At 40.3% G+C, this 17996-nt stretch overlaps 1 protein-coding gene across 10 annotated transcripts in view; it reads left to right on the plus strand.

Annotated features, from left to right (window-relative positions):
• The window catches only part of osbpl1a (oxysterol binding protein-like 1A), a 54644-nt gene that overhangs the window by 6498 nt on the left and 30150 nt on the right, over positions 1-17996 (plus strand). For all 10 annotated transcript variants that reach the window (XM_032525970.1, XM_032525968.1, XM_032525967.1 and 7 more), the window contains 12 exons: positions 177-321; positions 2863-2930; positions 3021-3065; positions 3563-3636; positions 3839-3902; positions 3981-4082; positions 4964-5092; positions 5235-5316; positions 7642-7748; positions 13475-13637; positions 16658-16841; positions 17664-17739. In XM_032525970.1, the coding sequence (XP_032381861.1) occupies positions 177-321; positions 2863-2930; positions 3021-3065; positions 3563-3636; positions 3839-3902; positions 3981-4082; positions 4964-5092; positions 5235-5316; positions 7642-7748; positions 13475-13637; positions 16658-16841; positions 17664-17739 (1239 nt within the window). The remainder of the gene's footprint in view (positions 1-176; positions 322-2862; positions 2931-3020; positions 3066-3562; positions 3637-3838; positions 3903-3980; positions 4083-4963; positions 5093-5234; positions 5317-7641; positions 7749-13474; positions 13638-16657; positions 16842-17663; positions 17740-17996) is intronic.

Here is a 17996-nt window from a genome sequence, read left to right on the forward strand (position 1 = left end):
GTAACAAAGTAGTTGTACTTCGTTATTCCCCATCTCTGCTGACAGGAAAGTTTTGAGCAGTTTAATATCCCAGACACGGAGAGAGAAATCAAAGAGTTTCTAGCAAAATAATAAAGACCTGCAGGACATTTGGCAACCAACAACCCGTTTGTTTTTGTCTTGTGTGTTCACTGCAGCTCAGCAGGAAGAAGACACCAGACATCAACTGCACAGACCTGCTGGGTAACACCCCGCTGCACTCGGCAGCCTACCGAGGCCAGAAGCAGTGCGCCCTGAAGCTGCTCAAAAGTGGAGCCAGCCCCGACATCAAGAACAAGGAAGGTAAGGCTTATTTACCGGAGCTGGCAATCATAAAAGACTCCTGTCTTTAAAGGATACGGCTGGATGAAAACCAACAAGGAATTCATCCTACTAACAAGTATTGCCTGTGTAGCCAGAACTTGATATGGCGTATTTTTGTTGTTGTCCATGAACACATCATTTAACTTCACACAACTCTCTCTGTATCTCTCAATATGACTGAAGGGTCCATCAAGGGTGGAGTGGGGGGCGGGGGATAACAGAAGGCTTGTATCATGTGGACGTGCCGACAGTTTTGTTGTCATTACTTGGAATTCCTCATGAGGGCGACAGAAATTACGCACTATAGCCAGAGAAGGCAAAAGTACTCCCTTAAGTACAAGTACAAATATTTGCGTTAAAAAAAGTACTGATTTAACTTCTTTAAAGTAACAAATTACAGGCTTAGAAATGTACTTACAGTATAAAAGTAACCTTGCGAATTTTTTTTTTTTTGCAAAGCTACCAGGACAACAACAAATGTTACAGAGTGCAAGCTGAGAAACTTCATTGGACATGGAGAAAGGCTCTTTATATGTCATTGGCTACATTTTCTGCCAAGAGGCCTAAAATATCCCATTTATAATTATTGCGACGGAGACTGGGACTTGAGATAATAAGATTCTGACGAGCAGCAAGATATGAATTCAGTTTGTGATTCTGTGAGAATTCACAGATCCAGTTCCTCTTTTTTAAATCTTCCCCTAAACATTTAAAGGAATCTACATGTATGTGTGTGTGCTCAAATATGGCTTCTAGAAAGAAAATAAAGCATGAAATATGAATTACTAAACAGACATTATGAAGAAGTTCCCCAGCACATTGACCAGGAGTCATTCTCTCAAACACTCCTCTCAGATAAGGCCGGATGATGGGAATGTCTTGCTGCTTGTCTGCCTAATCTCTGGGATCTCCGTTTTCTTCATTTTCAATAATGTCGCCATCCATATCTACTATGTGCTAACGTTAGCGGCATCAAGCCGCAGTGATTTGCAAATGAATGCAGAATGCCAAATCTGTCGAGATGTCTTAGTGATGCGTTAGATTGAATACGGTGTGGATGACACGAAAAATAACAGTGGTAACTCCAGTGAAATTATTTGGAACTTGTTAGTGAGGACTAGATTAGGACTGGATTTAAAGCTGATTCTGGTTTCCAAGTCCGACCCAGGTCTTTTGATGCACCGTGCAACCTAGCTAACAGGTGAAGAACACAAACAACTAAATCGCTAGCTAACTTACTTTAATTGTGCAGGAACTAGACCAATACAACAGGCTTAAATGAACTGATAACATAAGTTATAGGACTTACAGTTCTCAAGGATTCTCACACACACAGTCTCAACTTATTATCCTCCAACGAGACAGCTAGTCACTTTTTCCCTCTGTGTGGTGCGCACCCGCTCGCGGTGTGAGACGCGTGTCCACCTTATTCTCCGACACGCACTCACAGTCACTCCTGATGGACGACCTTTTGTACAAAACTAAAGTAACAAGCCAATTTTGTAAAATGTAAGGAGTAGAAAGTACCAAGATTTGTGTTAAAATATAATGAGTAATTTAAAAAAAGTAGTAAAGGAAAAATATCAGAAAAATCTACTTAACCCTTGTGTTGTCTTCCCGTTAACTATGAACTTGTCCTTCCAGGTCACAATTGAAAATGAACATTTTTTTTGTGCTTTTTCCGATGTTTTTGTCACATTTTCCAGCTTTCGGCACTTTAAAAAAAAACCTGAGCTGGTTTAATAACAGGTTTTACACTTATTCTTGGAATTCATGGTCAGCAAACCTCGTTCATATCAAATTATACATGAGTTAGTTTAGTTAAAAAGGCAGAAATTATGAATTATTTTGACTAATAGTTAAGATCAGAGGATGCTGAGTGGATCACAGATGGGTAGATGTCAGAGTTAAGTCCTGATACTGTTTTGAAACCATTAAAAAAAAAGAATTCAAATGCTATAAGATTAAATAAAACACTGATAAATATTCAATAAAAGTAAACATTAATTTTACCTGAAGAACATTGTATGGAGTCATCCATGTTATTTTTGGGCAATTTGGTTCAAAGAAATCCAATTTTCTGATATAAAACACTTTGAAACGGGTCAATCTGACCCGAGGACAACATGAGGGTTAAGTACAGTAACGAAGTATGTGTACTTCCCGTTTCTGACTATAGCCTTAAGTTTTGACTCATTTCACACTGTCTCCATTCCTTCACCCAAACAGTGACAGCAGCTTTGACCTTTGACCTCTGATTATTTTTTGCCAACACTGTGGTTATCCTTTGAATCAAACGTGATTATCAACTTAAGAAATGTAAAAACTATGAGTACATGAGAGGCACAAGCTGGGGCTGGTATGGATGTTACAGCTTGTCCCCATAGTCTGTGTATATATATCGACGGTCTATGGTCGTCACTGACCTTTTGAATACCAGCAGTATATTTCTCCCTTTGTTTACGTGTGTTCTGCCGTTCTAAAGCCCAACTTGTCTTGTGTGCCCGTCATAACTCGCAGGCCAGACGGTGTCTGACCTGGCTAGTGACACGGCGATCAAACTCATCCTCGAGGGCAACGTTCATCGAGTGAGTTCTCAGCTAATAGTCAGCTTCCTCAAGTCATTTTGAGTTTTTTTGTGATTTGTTTTTGACTTCCTTCATGTTTCTCATCTGTAGGGAATGGGCCGCCATGTCAAGAAGTACGAGGGACCCCTCTGGAAGGTATAGTCTAACAATCATTCCCCTCAGCTGCTTAGGGCGCCTGTTCAGCAGTCACTGCCCCCCCCCACCCCTACTCTGATCTCTCATTAGTCCACGTATAGAACCTGAGCATGTGTGTGTATTTCAGGCCTGTGTGTAACAACAACAGAGTGTAAATGCAACATGTGATTGGCCAAAATTCTCCCAAAACCCTAAATCTTGAACGCAACTTTCACTGTGCTACCTGCTGAGCTAGTTAGAAGATAAACCCAGACATCCATTATTTTAGCTTTTCTGTATATGCTTGCGCTTTTAGCATTTGAAATGTGTTTCTAAATGAAGCATGAATATTTGCCTCGAGTATATGAGTCACATCTGGGAATGTGCAGTTTTTCCAATTTGCTCTATTTTCTCAACGCGCTGTCTGTCGACCACCATTGAAATCATAGCAGACTGAAAAAGATTAGAAACCAAAGAAAATCAGAACGCTGATTCTTCTGTTGTGCTTCATCCCGCAGAGCTCCAGATTTTTTGGCTGGCGCTCCTACTGGGTCGTCGTCCAAGACGGGGTTTTGTCCTGGTACTCCAAACAGTAGGTGACGTCGCTCGCCTTGGCCACGCTTGTGCTCCTTGAATCGGACATGTGATAAGATGTCAGCAACAGATAAACGCTGGAAGTGACAGGAAGATGGAATGCATTCTGTCTTCTGTATCACCATGGAAAATGTGTCATTTGTCGAACGTTGAAGTGAGCCCGCAAAAGAAAAGACCTCGCCTCTTTTTCCGTCATGCAGGTCAGACGCAGATGCCAACGTCAGAAGACAAAGCTGCAAGTCCCTCACACATGCTCAGTGTTCGGTATGCACACTTCAAATAATTACTCCCCCTTTTTACCGCTGCGTTGAGTTTGGCTGAGTATAATCTTACTGTCCACAGATCCGAGCCAAAGACGGCTGCTTTTTTACCGTCAAGTGCTTCGATGACAGCGTGCATCACTTCAAAGTGTCACCTAAAAACGACCCAGAGGCAACGAGAAAAGTAGGTTTAATGTCTCCTGTGGCATTGTGTCTAGGTCTATTTTTTTACTTGTATGCATTAACTGAACAGGCTTTATCTCCAAAGTCCTTGTCTAACTTGGTTCTGTAAAGCAACAATCAGGGCTCGGAATGAACACAAGACAACCAATCGGGCTCCGTTTTATCAAGATGAAGCATTAAAAAAATCTGCTTATAAATAAAGGGACTATTGGATAGGATTCAACACAATGTAATTCTGCCAAAATAAAAACATCACATATCAAATTTTTAATTTCCCTTGTTTTTATTTTAAACTAATTGTATATCCAAATACAATACACGTTTTTCATAAGCTAAAGTCTGCCACTTTAAAAATTAGTGCTCCAGTGATGGTTCCAAGGTTTCCCAATTTTGGATAGTCACCATGGAAACATTGATTGGTCATGTGACAAGGGCTGGGAAGAAAGGCAGAACAGGCAGCTCGGTGGCACTGATCCAATGGAAATCACAATTATCAGGTGTACAGCACTCTAGCTCAATGGGTTGTGTGTGTGTGTGTGTGTATAGCCTGCCCCTGAATCATCAGACACTTTTTAAGATAAAAAATGATGAGTTGTCAATAGTAAAAGGGTTTTATTTGCCATCCACCTAATCTAGAAAATAGATTTTTCTAATTGTGTATATATATATAATTAGAATACCTTCTTATTATTTTGACCAGTAAAAGAGAACTTTTCTAAGTTTTGCTACGGTGTTTAGGTTGTGAAAACGTCAGTAACTCAAAAAATCTTAAAAAATGTATGTATGAGCTTATATTTCAATGGTCATGCTTTAAAGATAAATCACTAATAACAAGGGGAAAAAGAAAAATCAGTAATGTGTTATTTATTTATTTTTTTGCAGGCATGGCTGGACGCGCTGGAGGAGCACTCAGCTTACAGCACACACTACTGCTCCCAAGAGCAGGACAGCGACGAGGATGAGGAGGAGGAGGAAGGGATGTCACTCGGGGAGCTAGCCGACTCACTACAGGTGGCTGCAAACAAAAATATCCATAATCAGCTTGTCAGAATACTGATCCGTAGTGTTCGTGCTGTGCCAGAAAGCCCTCCGGTCCTCCCACCCTGCGCTGCTTTTGTTCACCTGCAGTCTCCTCTCGTCTCTCTGAAACCAGGCAGCCGAGGCCAGCCAGAGGAAACTGGAGGAGGAAGTGGAAGCTTTCCTGTCCATAGTGAAAAATGACGGGCTGGCAGAAAGTAAAACCTGTTATTTCATTGTCCATTAAGTTTTGTTTTCCAAAAATTGTACTATACGTAAAAGAGGAGATAACACTTTATAATAACTACACACTGCAATGAACTGAAGCATTAGTTAAGTATGTGTAAATACTCAATTCATCATTTATAGAGAGCTGAAGTCCCTCCCCCTTCCAGTGGACCTCATCGGACTTAATTATTAAAGGCCCCATGACATGGTGTTTTTTGGATGCTTTTATATAGACCTTAGTGATCCCCTAATACTGTATCTGAAGTCTCTTTAATATAGACCTCAGTGGTCCCCTAATACCCTGTATCTGAAGTCTCTTTATATAGACCTTAGTGGTCCCTAATACTGTATCTGAGTCTCTTTATATAGACCTTAGTGGTCCCTAATACTGTATCTGAGCTCTTTTATAAGACCTTAGTGGTCCCCTAATGTATCTGAAGTCTCTTTATATAGACCTAGTGGTCCCCTAATATTGGATCTGAACTCTTTTATATGACCTAGTGGTCCCCTAATCGTATCTGAAGTCTCTTTTATATAGACCTTAGTGATCCCCTAATACTGTATCTGAAGTTCTTTATATAGACCTTAGTGATCCCATACTAATGTATCTGAGTCTCTTTATATAGGCCTTAGTGCCCCTAATACTGTATCTGAAGTCTCTTCTATATATAGAACTTAGTGGCCCCTAATACTGTATCTGAAGTCTCTTTTTATAGACCTTAGTGGTCCCCTAATACTGTATCTGAAGTCTCTTTATATAGACCTTAGTGGTCCCTAATACTGTATCTGAAGTCTCTTTATATAGACCTAGTGGTCCCCTAATACTGTATCTGAAGTCTCTTTTATATTAAGGTGACCAGATTTCTCGAACAAATCCGGGGACATTTTCAGCTCAGAACGTATTTTCCTCCAAAACAAGTAATGTTTTTTTTTTGTAAAACTTAAAACGGGGACACTAGACCTAGAGCTGTTCTATTAGGGGGTGAGCCCCCCCCCAAGGTATGATCCTAGAACACCCCTGCTGCTACTTCCTACTCCACCACTACACCTCAAGATAGAAAGTCCTAATATTTCAAGATAAAAAATCCATCCTTATACTTCAAGATAAAAAGTTCTAATATTTCAAGATAAAACCTAAGATTCAGTAAAGTTTAATATTTCAAAATAGAAAGTCCTAATAGTCCTAATATTTCAAGATAGAAAGTCCTAATATTTCAAGATAGAAAGTTCTTAATATTTCAAGATAGAAAGTCTCAAATTTTAATGTTGTAATGTTTACTAACTACTGACAGCTTTTGCTTTACGTCAAGGCTTGTTTCGCAACAGCTCTGAGAATCAGATACAACAAAAACTACGAGGACATATTTCCTGACATTGATGCATATAACGAGGTCGCTGCAATGTAAGTAAAGGATAATTGTCCAGCTTGTATACGTTCATAAAGTTCTTGTTTAGCTGTAACAGACTCAGATTAATATTAAGTGTCTGACAACATATGGGAAGGATTTCTAAGGAGGTCGACCTTTCTGTAAAGATTAAGGCCTTTTTAAAACATAAAAGTCCGCGAAATTGCGTTCGCTAAACGCACCAGACTCCATGTAAATAATCACTGATTTTAGCATCGAAAACACGGCTTCTAAAACATTCTCGAGCACCGCTGGCTCTGGCGGTCTGGAGCCTGCGTGTGTTGGGGTGCGACTATCGGCTACGTTTTGTCAGTTTTTTCTTCTTTCATTCCAATTTCGGGTCTTTCAGTCACAGTGAAAACCGGGGACATTTCCGGGGACAGATCCAGCCCGGTGAAGGTAGCCAAAATCGGGGACTGTCCCCGGAAACCGGGGACGTCTGGTCACCCTATTTTATATAGACCTTAGTGGTCCCCAAATACTGTATCTGAAGGAGTAGTAGAAAATTATAAATGAGCTTATTAATTAACAATAAAACATGTATAACTGTGTTTATATATTACAAACCAAAGTGTATTAATGTGGGAACAATGCTTTGTAAATGATGAATTACATATTTACTGAGCCTAATGATTCTTCATAGTGTGTAGTTATTACTAAGTGTTGCCAAAGTGGAAATGAAAACCATGTGATTAAAATGACAAGCATTGCAGGCAAAAATCCTCATAATTAAGATTTTTCTGCACCATCTGTTTCTGCGGCTCACTTGAGAGCATCAGACAAAATGAACACTAAACAGCTTGAGCTTCATGTTAGTTTCTTCTGCTTTTTAAGCAGCTTGTTTTGAGTTTGTCATTTCCCTCATTACTTTGTGTTAATGGTTCTCCATCGATGCGTTTGTCCCCGCAGGGTGTCCCTCCGCCCTGCCGCAGAAATTGCAAGAAATCTGTGACTTGTCCAGAGAGACCAGTTCCAGTCTCAGTGTCTGTCTCAGCCTCCTCTCCAGACAGGAAGGGGTACGTGTCAGCTTCCCCAGGACAGATTTGTGTCGTTGTGTGAATGCCTATTATCAGCTACTGATCATGTGTTTGTCTGTTGTACCATTGATTATCAGCATTTTACTCTCCACAACCCATAGCAGAACACAGAAATAAGACAATAATTCTTATGTCAGACCAGGGGTGTTGAACTCATTTTAGTTTGTGGGCCACATACCCGTAATTTGATCTCAAGTGGGCCATGCAACTAAACTACTCCAGAAAGATCATGAACTTCATCTGTCGCAGAGTTTCTTGTTGGCTTGATGTTGGCGAACACAAGTTGCTTCCTTAGACAGCATTCTAAGGCATTTGTAGGGAGATCGGGAGAGAACTCGGATATTCTCAGGGATTAAAGTGGTAAATTTGGAAGTCGAATTAATCGCTTCTCTGCAATTTTCACTCTTTGCAAAGTCATCCACTGGGCCTGATTGGCGGGCCAGTTCTGGCCCACGAGCCATATGTTTGACCCCCTTGTGTAAGACTATGGTGACAAGTAAAGCGTGCACTCCAGAAGCGTGATGCTCCACATCACTCTGTTGTCCGGTTTGCTACAAATGCCTCTTTCAAAAGACACCACTGCACTCTTTATTCCTCTGTCATTGTCTGTCATTTGGCCGTCCTTACACACCTGCTGGAACATTAATTGGTTCGCTTATCTACATGACATTACATAACATTACATAACATTACATGACATTACGTGACATTACATGTCATTTTAGCTGACGCTTTTATCCAAAACAACTGACAATTGTTATATAATACAGTATATGTCAGAGGTTCCATGCTTCTGGAGCTACTAGGGGTTAAGTGTCTTGCTCAGGGACATATATATATATATATATATATATATATATATATATATATATATATATATATATATATATATATATATGTATATATGATATATGTATATATGATATATCGCTGTGGGAATTGAACCCAGATCTCCCACACCAAAGATATGTCATATCCACTGCGTCATCCCCACCTTCCTTGGCTATGACTTTCCCAGTTAAATAAAAGTTCAATAATATGGTTCCCTCAAATGATATGTTTTGGCTGTTATGTGCTAATATTAAAAGATATTCAGCTCTGAAACCTTTGCAGCCAACTCAATCAAACAGAGGTGAATATCTGCGGACATTGTTTCTGCGAAGACCCATACATCTTGAGTGTTTCAAGTGTAACTGAGGGTGGAGTAAGAAAAAAAAAGAAAGTATTATACGTTCTTTTTGATATGAGTGACCTGACCCTTTAAAAATAATGTACAGACTATAAATACTGTAATCATCCGGATCCATACGATCTGTAACCCTCGGATATATAGTGATTTTTTTGTGTTTAATGAATAAGATGTAAAAACAGAACATGTTTCATAAGAAAGCGGCGACACAGTTCACACCTCCTTATGAAAGCAGCCAGTGGAGCGCAGTGATTACGAGCTGTCAGATGGGTTTCTTCTTTGTGTGTGATTCAATGGATTTGATTATAATGGAAGGATACAGTGGATAGATTACATCGCTCCAGGAAGAAAGATAGATTGCACCTCTTATAGCTCCCAACAAGTGCCAACCCTGTACATCAATTCTGTAATGATGTCAAACTTAGAATAGCACTTGACTGAACACAACGTTCACACGGTGATTCACATAATAAGATCCATGTCTGGCTTTTAGTGCGGGAGGCTCTGGCTGCCCTGCTGAGGTTTTGTGTGGCTTGGAAACTTAAAGGTCCAATGTGTGACATGTTTAGTTGTTTATATCACAAACTTGTCCTTTTTCAGGAATATTTACCACCACCGTCAATTCCAAAGTATTTCTTTTGGCTTAAAATTTAAAATTTTACATTTACATTAGCATGAACTGGGGTAGATGCAAAGGGGTAAGCCTGTCCTCTCTAAGCGAAGCTCCATATGGCGCCATTTTGATGCTACCAAGCCGTCACCCGCCATTAGCATTCCATTGACTGCCATTCATTTCGGCGCCACTTTGACAGTGAATAACTTTACATCTGATGCGTGTGAAGACTCTATTTGTCCGTTTATTTTTTCTAAAGAAACGCGAAAATGTATAAAAGGCTCCATTATCTTTTTAGCTCACGGTGTGGCTCCGTAGCAGACGTTTTTGTAAAAATAGGCTAACGATTGTGTCGTAACCAAGTGACTTACTGTCGCACAGTAGAGGAATTACCGTAAAGTACAGGAGAAGTTCGCAGACAGTTTGGGTTAAATTACTAATGTTAACTAGCATGTTAGTTAGCAGTAATTAGCTTGTGTCTATGTTAATGTTAACTAGCATTTTAGTTAGCAGTAATTAGCCTGTGTCTATGTTAATGTTAACTAGCATTTTAGTTAACAGTAATTAGCCTGTGCCTATGTTAATGTTAACTAGCATGTAAGTTAGCAGTAATTGGCCTGTGTCTATGTTATCTCCTAACATATACCTACGCTCTCCGTCTCTGCTGATTGGGTATGATTGAGATTTCTCTTGCACAGCTACCAGAAGACTTACAGCTGTCAGACAGGTTGCTCACGTCACATCTACGTCTTCAAGCTCAGTTGGAGGCTGCGCAGTAACGCTCAGCATCACCGGAAAAGAGCTTCTAATAGACTTCACTGGTCTCTGTTTAGAGCAATGGGATCTGTTGGTCCATTTCTTTAACTGTCTATGGGTAGACGCTACATATTCATGCGCCAGCTTGAAATACATTAGCCAGTAAGGGACATACAGGACATACTGTTTTGCCTTTCGCGTTTTTGGTGTCACATGATAAACTCATAGGACTGATAATGGGTATCTCACCAAGAAAAAAAAACGATATTGAAAGAGCAAGAGACTGACTTTTTGAAGCGTGAAGGCCACCGTAGATGTAAAACATACAGTTCTTGGAACTGCATGGCATGGCACAAGAGAGTTGATTGTGATATACAGTAAGATCTCAACGCTAGATGGGAGAAATTTCTACACATCAGACCTTTGGAAGCTTAGTGTAATTCTGTTGGATACAGAACTTAGAATTCTTTCAGGCAACAATAACTGAATTTTCACCACTGTCGTACTGTAATCATAAAAGCAAGCAGCGGTGATTTAACACAAAACGTAGTTTGCCAGCACTAATCCAAGAGTGAGATTGTTTTTCATTTTCATTCATAATGACCAAACACAGTTATGGTGCACTGGCAGCTCTTTCTGAACCAGAATTATATCTGAACATCCCATCACAACAAGAATGACAGTGTGCTGATTGTGCAAAATGATATGGAGCAGTGCAGCTGCTTTTGATGCAGTCTTTGTATGAAGTAATGAATGCACACTTGAGTTGTTGAATATGTAAATCAAGGGGTGTTCACCTGCACAGATTCTTTTATGCACAGCCGTTCTGCATTTTCAGTCATAGACATGGACATAAAGACATGAACAAAATTGTTCAAATTCCAAAAGCTTGAATTCATAAAAAGAGTGGATATTGGCAGAAGTCAGTCTCAGTTACAACGTTTTAGCATTTCTTCCTGTCCTCTTTTCCCCTCACACTCATGCTCACTCACACGGCTTTTTTGTCATTTCACACAAGAACGACATCGTTGCGGGGCTATTTAAAAGCTGCCCGTGTTCCCAGAGGCTGCCAAAGAAACTAAATCATTTGAATGTTCTCAATTTAACAGCCAGTCTAGTGCTTTAATGGTTTACACCTGTGCCAGGCCTCGAGCGCTCAGCTGTGCAGCCTTTGGAAGTGTGATTGGAAAAGGTAGAGCGCGCAATAAAAGGCTGCTCAGGATTTCAGACCTGGCCTGGTCTCTATCGGAATAAGTCAAACTTGTACAGCATATGTGGGGTTTACACATGATGGTATGCAGTATGGATGATACAGCGGGGTCTGCGAAGGAAATACACTGTATCACTTAACCCTCATGTTGTCCTCGGGTCAAATTGACCCGTTTTCCTATATCTATGTTCTTTTTAATTCCCCAAAATAACATGATTGATTCCACACAACGCTCTTTGGCATGTACAAATCTATACTTTCATTCATTTTTTGGGTGTCTTATTTAATTTTATAGCATTTGGAGAAACAAATTGAAGTGGTTTTGAAATCGTTAAATTAATAGTAAAAGTGATTGTCCATCAACATACTTTCCTTTTAATTTTGGTCAAAAAAATTCCTAATTTCTGCTTTTCTTACTCAAACATTAGGTATAGTTTTCTAAAAAGGAGAACACAAATAAACTCCCCAAATTACTGTATGACTAAAGTTAAGAAGTTAGTGTAACAGTACGTAGTGTTAAACGTCAAACAAAAGTGACAAACGTTGAAATATTTTTTGAAAAAAAGGACAAAATGTTAAAACCATTGATTAAAAAGCGTCAACAAAAGTGTTGATTTTCAATTTTGACGAGAAGACAACACTCCTGCAGCTCTTGTTTGCACTGTAATGTGTAGAGAGTTCCTCTTTAACCCTCGTGTTTTCTTCCCTCCGACCTGGAAATTTAAAATTTAAAAACCTTTTATTGAGGTCACGGTCGTCTTTCTCGACCTTGTTGTGTCTTTCCCCCCAATGATTTTGTCACTTTTTCAACCTTTTGTCGACTTTTTTCTGAGCCTTTTGAAATTTCAGTGGCTTTTTCCCCAAATTTTGAAAGCTTTTTGGACATTTTTGTTAATTTTTTTGACATATTTTCACATTTTTGTCACTTTATTTGACATTTCTTCTCATTTTAGTCACGTTTGACATTTTTCTCTCTTTTCTTACACTTTTAAAAAAAGTTCTTTTACCAATTGTTTTTTCTCCAAATGCTAGAAAATTGACAAAAAAACACACAAATTCAATAAAAGTAGTGAGCTGATTATTCATTTAACTTGTGAGGAGTGTTGTTGGGAACCATCCACGTAACTTTTTTGGGGAAATCTGTTTGAAAGAAACCCAAATTTCTGATTTTGAAACATTTTAGAAAGGGGTCAAATTTGACCTGAAGACAACAGGAGGGTTAAAGTTCAGTATGTTGCAATAATGGATGTAGTCTGTCATTATGTAGCACCTTTCTCCTCACTTCACCTTGCCTTCCCTGGTTCTGGTTACCATCTAGTGGATTATATGTATATCAATTGTCCCTCTTCTGGCTTTTTGACAGTCTACAGTAAAACACTGTAATTTGTGGTCTACACATACTATTTATGGACACATTGTTAGACTTTATATGGAAGCAGATGTTGCAGCTGAAAAATGAGCACATCTTGACATTATAAACACTATGCACTGTGTAAAAGGGAGGTGTGGCTAATGGTTTATACCCAAGTCCATTACCCGTCATTTGAGCCCCTCTCCTCCGCAGGAATCGTTTTCTCTGGCTGGCCATTTGAGACGGCCGCGTCAAGGCAGCTGTCCTCCATTACAGATAACCATGGCTCGTCCCTCTCAGCTCCGTCTCTGTCCCTCTCTGTGGGTCTGATAATGATAGGACGGTGCGGATGGGAGGATCAGTCAGCGGGCTGTTAATTTGCATCACAGTCTGATAGTCACACACATTTGACTTCTTCCATTTGTGATGAGAAGGAAGTGCAAAATAAAAAGTTGGTAGCCATGAAAGCACTTTATCAAATGTGGAAGATGACATGTTTCTACTGTATGAGTGATTAGTCTTTTTTCTGTGTGTATATGTGTGTATGTGTGTGTGTGTGTGTGTGGGTGTGGGGGGGTGATCTCAGGTGCGCAGTCTGAAATTGGAGCAGGAGGTCGAGAAGAATAAGATCCTCTCGGAAGCGCTGCAGACTCTCGCCACAGAGCACCACGAACTCGAGCAATCCGTCGTCAAGGGATCGTCGCCGCGGGGCGCCCTCAGCGAGGATGAGTTCCACGACGCCGTGTCTGGTGAGTTGTCAAGTTCTCAGACACCCTCGGGAGACGCGGGAGATTCTGTGACGAGCTCCCGCTCACGCCGGCCGCTTCGTCATTCACCCCTAGGACATTGGAATACTTTCTCCCGCCGGTCAGTGTCCTTGGTATTTGGTTTGCCGCTCCTCAAGTGTGACGTAAGCGCAAGTGTGTCCTGGTTGTGTTGTAATAACTTGAAGCCTTTTCACGTGAATGAGTTTTTTTGGGGGTGAGGAACCTGCACGGTGAAGTAACATTTTCAAATTGACTGATGCTTGAGGATTGTTTTGAACATGGAGGATTACTTTTCATTGCTATATATTTAACCTTTTGATCTAATTTGATGCTTTATGTAACCATTTCTATTGTCAAAAGGCAGTATATGACGGCTGTGTCGCGCATGGGAGGTCTGCATTGTTTGTTGCACAGCATGATTTTTGTATGAATAATATTTTATAGATTTGTCATTTAAATAGCAGCCCGCAACGAATTCATCACAAAATCACTATAAAAGAAAAAAACTGATATATATGTAATGTTTATATACAGTATATGTACACTAAAGTAGTATACTTTTAACACAAGTCTGAATGAGACTCGGTTTTTTAAACCATAGCCGTTTAAATATGTGAGATTTTAAAGTCACTTCAATTTTTTATTCATATGTAACCCAATATGACTTGACTGGAGAGTTAAAAAATCTGATAACAATATATCCGTTGTTTGTTTTTGTTTTTTAACATAAACGATCTTGATATGAATCCCTTGGGTTCATTTTTCAAACAAAACAAAAACAATGACCAAGATGTTTCCTGAACTTAACTCACCGTTTGCTGGTGGACAAACCAGGAAACGGTGACACAGTTTTAACATTATCTCACAGACAAATCTAAAACTAAACTGTAATTTCCTGGTTTTTGTTGGCCGACATGAATACACTGACACTGCATTATGTGCATGATGCTAGTCTATACTCCACTTCCGGGATTGCTCCAATGCCACTGGAAATTCCACAGTATTTCACTTTTTTTAGGCTTAATGTCCTTTACCTTCCACTTTCTCTGTGTTGGCGTTCTAACCTCCGGTGGATTTCTGAGGACTATGGTTACCTGGTCCTCAGATCTCTGCAGGGTAAATCCAGACAGCTAGCTATACTATCTGTCCAATCTGAGGACTATGGTTACCTGGCCTCAGTTCTCTGCAGGTATAATCCAGACAGCTAGCTAGACTATCTGTCCAATCTGAGGACTATAGTTACCTGGTCCTCAATCTCTGCAGGGTAAATCCAGACAGCTAGCTGACTTTCTGTCCTCTGAGGACTAGGTTACCTGTCCTCAATCTCTGCAAGGTAAATCCGAACACTAGCTAACTATCTGTCCAATCTGAGGACTATGGTTACCTGGTTCTCAGGTCTCTGCAGGGTAATCCAGACAGCTAGCTAGACTATCTGTCCAATCTGAGACTATAGTTACTGGTCCTCAGATCTCTGCAGGGTAAATCCAGACAGCTAGCTAGACTTCTGTCCATCTGAGGACTATGGTTACCTGGTCTTTCCTCAGATCTCTGCAGGGTAAATCCAGACAGCTAGCTAGACTATCTTTTGAACAAACACACCAAAACAAGTTCCTTCCCGAGGCTATTTGGCAGCGGCACCCGGTGCTTAGTGCCGCCCATGACAATCGTGGTTGGTGTAAAGCAATGCCAATAAATCCTAGCACTTCTTTTTGCTATCCAAGAATGGTGTGTGGACTAGCCAGACCTTCCTCCACAGCACCGTGGAGGAAGGTCTGGCAACGCGAGACTAGCATTAAGCTTTAATGGGCCAACATTTCGACCCTGATCTGTGGAGTTAATTGCTATCACTGGCTGTATCATCAGACCACAACCACTGGCACGGGATCATTCATTTTATCCCATGGTCTGGGTGAATACTTGTTTCTGATTGGCTGTAGGATGTCTATTAAAATGTGATATTTGGACAACTACTATGCCCAGTAGTTCCAGTAAATATGACTAAATAAATGCAAATTGAAATGGGTAAACATAATAATATATGAATCTGTTATTTCCAACACTAAGTGTAGTCCTTCAGTGCCTTAGCTTATAGGATGGCAAACTTAAAAGTTAAAAGAAGTAAGTTATACTGCTTCTCTAAACGTACTTTCACTGCATCACAGCAATCACCCCACATGTTTAGCACACTACTTAGTACACATAGCATCGCCTGTCATTTGTTTGTGAAAGACTTGATTTGGGGACAAGGACATGGCTGGGACGCTAGCATGTCTTGTTTTTAAACACTGTCAAACATACTGATTTTCAACCATATGCGATGTGATTGACTTTGACTCGTGCTAGTACAGCGTTAGCTTTCCGGCTCGTAGCTGTCTGAGAATTCAACGAGCTAAATGGGCTAGAAATGTCTCCCGTTGCCAGGTGGTATCGAGGGTCTGTCCTATTTACTGGAGCAGTAAAAAACATTTCCATTGCATAAGAACCTTTTGGGAATGATTGTTCCAGGTATTATGCTGCGTTCTATTATTTATCCAAGTCGGAGTTTTGACTAGAAAGTCAGACGTTGCCTAGCAACATGCCCCATTTCTTCCGGACAACCCTTGTGGACACCGAGCAAGAATTCCGAGGTCCGAGGTCCGAGTCGGTTCGTTGAGGATAATAGAACGCAGCAAAAGTCAAACCCTCCGGTGTTACCAGTGAAACGGAGTTATCATTTGACAAAAAACTTCAGATATTGATTGTGAAACACATGAAAATATAAATTTATGGTCTAAAAAATGTTGGTAAGTGAACATGGTGGAAGCAGACCTTCAAGGGGTCCACTATCAGGAATTAATGGATTCCGGTTGGCCTCCCCGTCGTCCATGAATTCCAAATATTGGACACATTATATCCCTCTTTCAATAAAAAACTTTGATGTTATACCCTTTTACAGATCATTGTATAATTTCCTCCTACTACCAATGAAAAGTGAATGAATGGCTTTCACGTGTCCATCCCAGAATCAGACTCGGAGATCTCCCTGAGCGGCTTTGAGACGGTGGCCAGCCAATCGTTTGACGAGGACGAGGACGAAGGCTCTGTCATGTTGTTAAGCACCCCCTGCAGCAGCCCCGCCGGCATGTTCCAGGAGGATCACCATGGCGACAAGGACGAGACTCAACCCAACGGGATCACAAAGCATAGGTCAGCGGTGCCGCACGCCCCCACAGTTTTTCGTAAACGGACTGCTGACCCCCCCGCGCTTTTATCCTCCTTTCATCAAAAGAAACAAACTCCACCAAGCGCTCCTCTCCTCTCAGCAGACTGTTATCCTTCCAGTTTATTTCTTGCTGTGGTATATTATTCATATCAGGATGTTTTATTTACCAACCTGCTGTGAGAGAACGGCCTTTGTTTTTTTCTTCATTTTGATGTCCTCACACGGGTCTTTCCACTTAGTAGATTTGAATAATTTAGCCAGGGCCAGACTGGTGAAGAAAGAAAGAAAGAGGTTTATTGAATGAAGTGAGCTCTGTGTTGGAGCTGTTAAATATTGATAAGGTCACAGTGAAATGCAATTCTCAGGTCTGCAGTAGGATCTCATGTTGGCTAGTCCCTCCGCTTTGGGTTCAAATATGCTATACTCTTGGGATTTTATGTATATTATCCTAACCCAAACCTGTAAACCTGTTAAAATAGTTTAACATGGTTGGTCCGTTGTTTCTGTTGGACTCACTGAGCAGTTAGATAAGTTGATGGATGATCCCAAGGCTGTTCACCATCATTGATACCGGTGTTGATTTCCCCTCTGGGCTTTGTTCCAGTATGTCACATAATACATTACAGGTTTTTCTTGACTATATTCACATGCCTGCAGCTATTATATGTCGGATATGTTATTTACTCTAATGAAAAGCATCTAATTTTAGATCACAAAGTCAAGGTATCAAACAAAACCTTATAGAAGTAATAATACTGTGTGTGTTGTGTGTGTGTGTGTGTGTTGTGTGTCGTGTGTGATTCTAGGACCAGGTTACCTGCACCAATGTTTTCAAGAAATGACTTCAGTATTTGGAGTATCCTAAGGAACTGCATTGGAATGGTGAGAACAATGTTAAATATGTATTGTTTTATTAGTCATGCTAGTTGTACCGTTTGCAGCTGTGTTCAGTGAAAACGCTGTATAAACCCACTATACACTACCAGCTCAACACCAAACTGCAGACAGAAAGTTAGAAACTAGGTGGTAAACATAGAGCATTTAGATATTTCACTCAGGGGTTGGTAGAGACCAAAAACAGAGCTAAAAGAGTGAATAAAGGACTTTATTAATGCTTAATTTTCCGGTTAATACTGTAC

The sequence above is a fragment of the Etheostoma spectabile genome, chromosome 9 (genome assembly GCF_008692095.1).
Source record: "Etheostoma spectabile isolate EspeVRDwgs_2016 chromosome 9, UIUC_Espe_1.0, whole genome shotgun sequence".
NCBI classification, from domain to species: domain Eukaryota; kingdom Metazoa; phylum Chordata; class Actinopteri; order Perciformes; family Percidae; genus Etheostoma; species Etheostoma spectabile.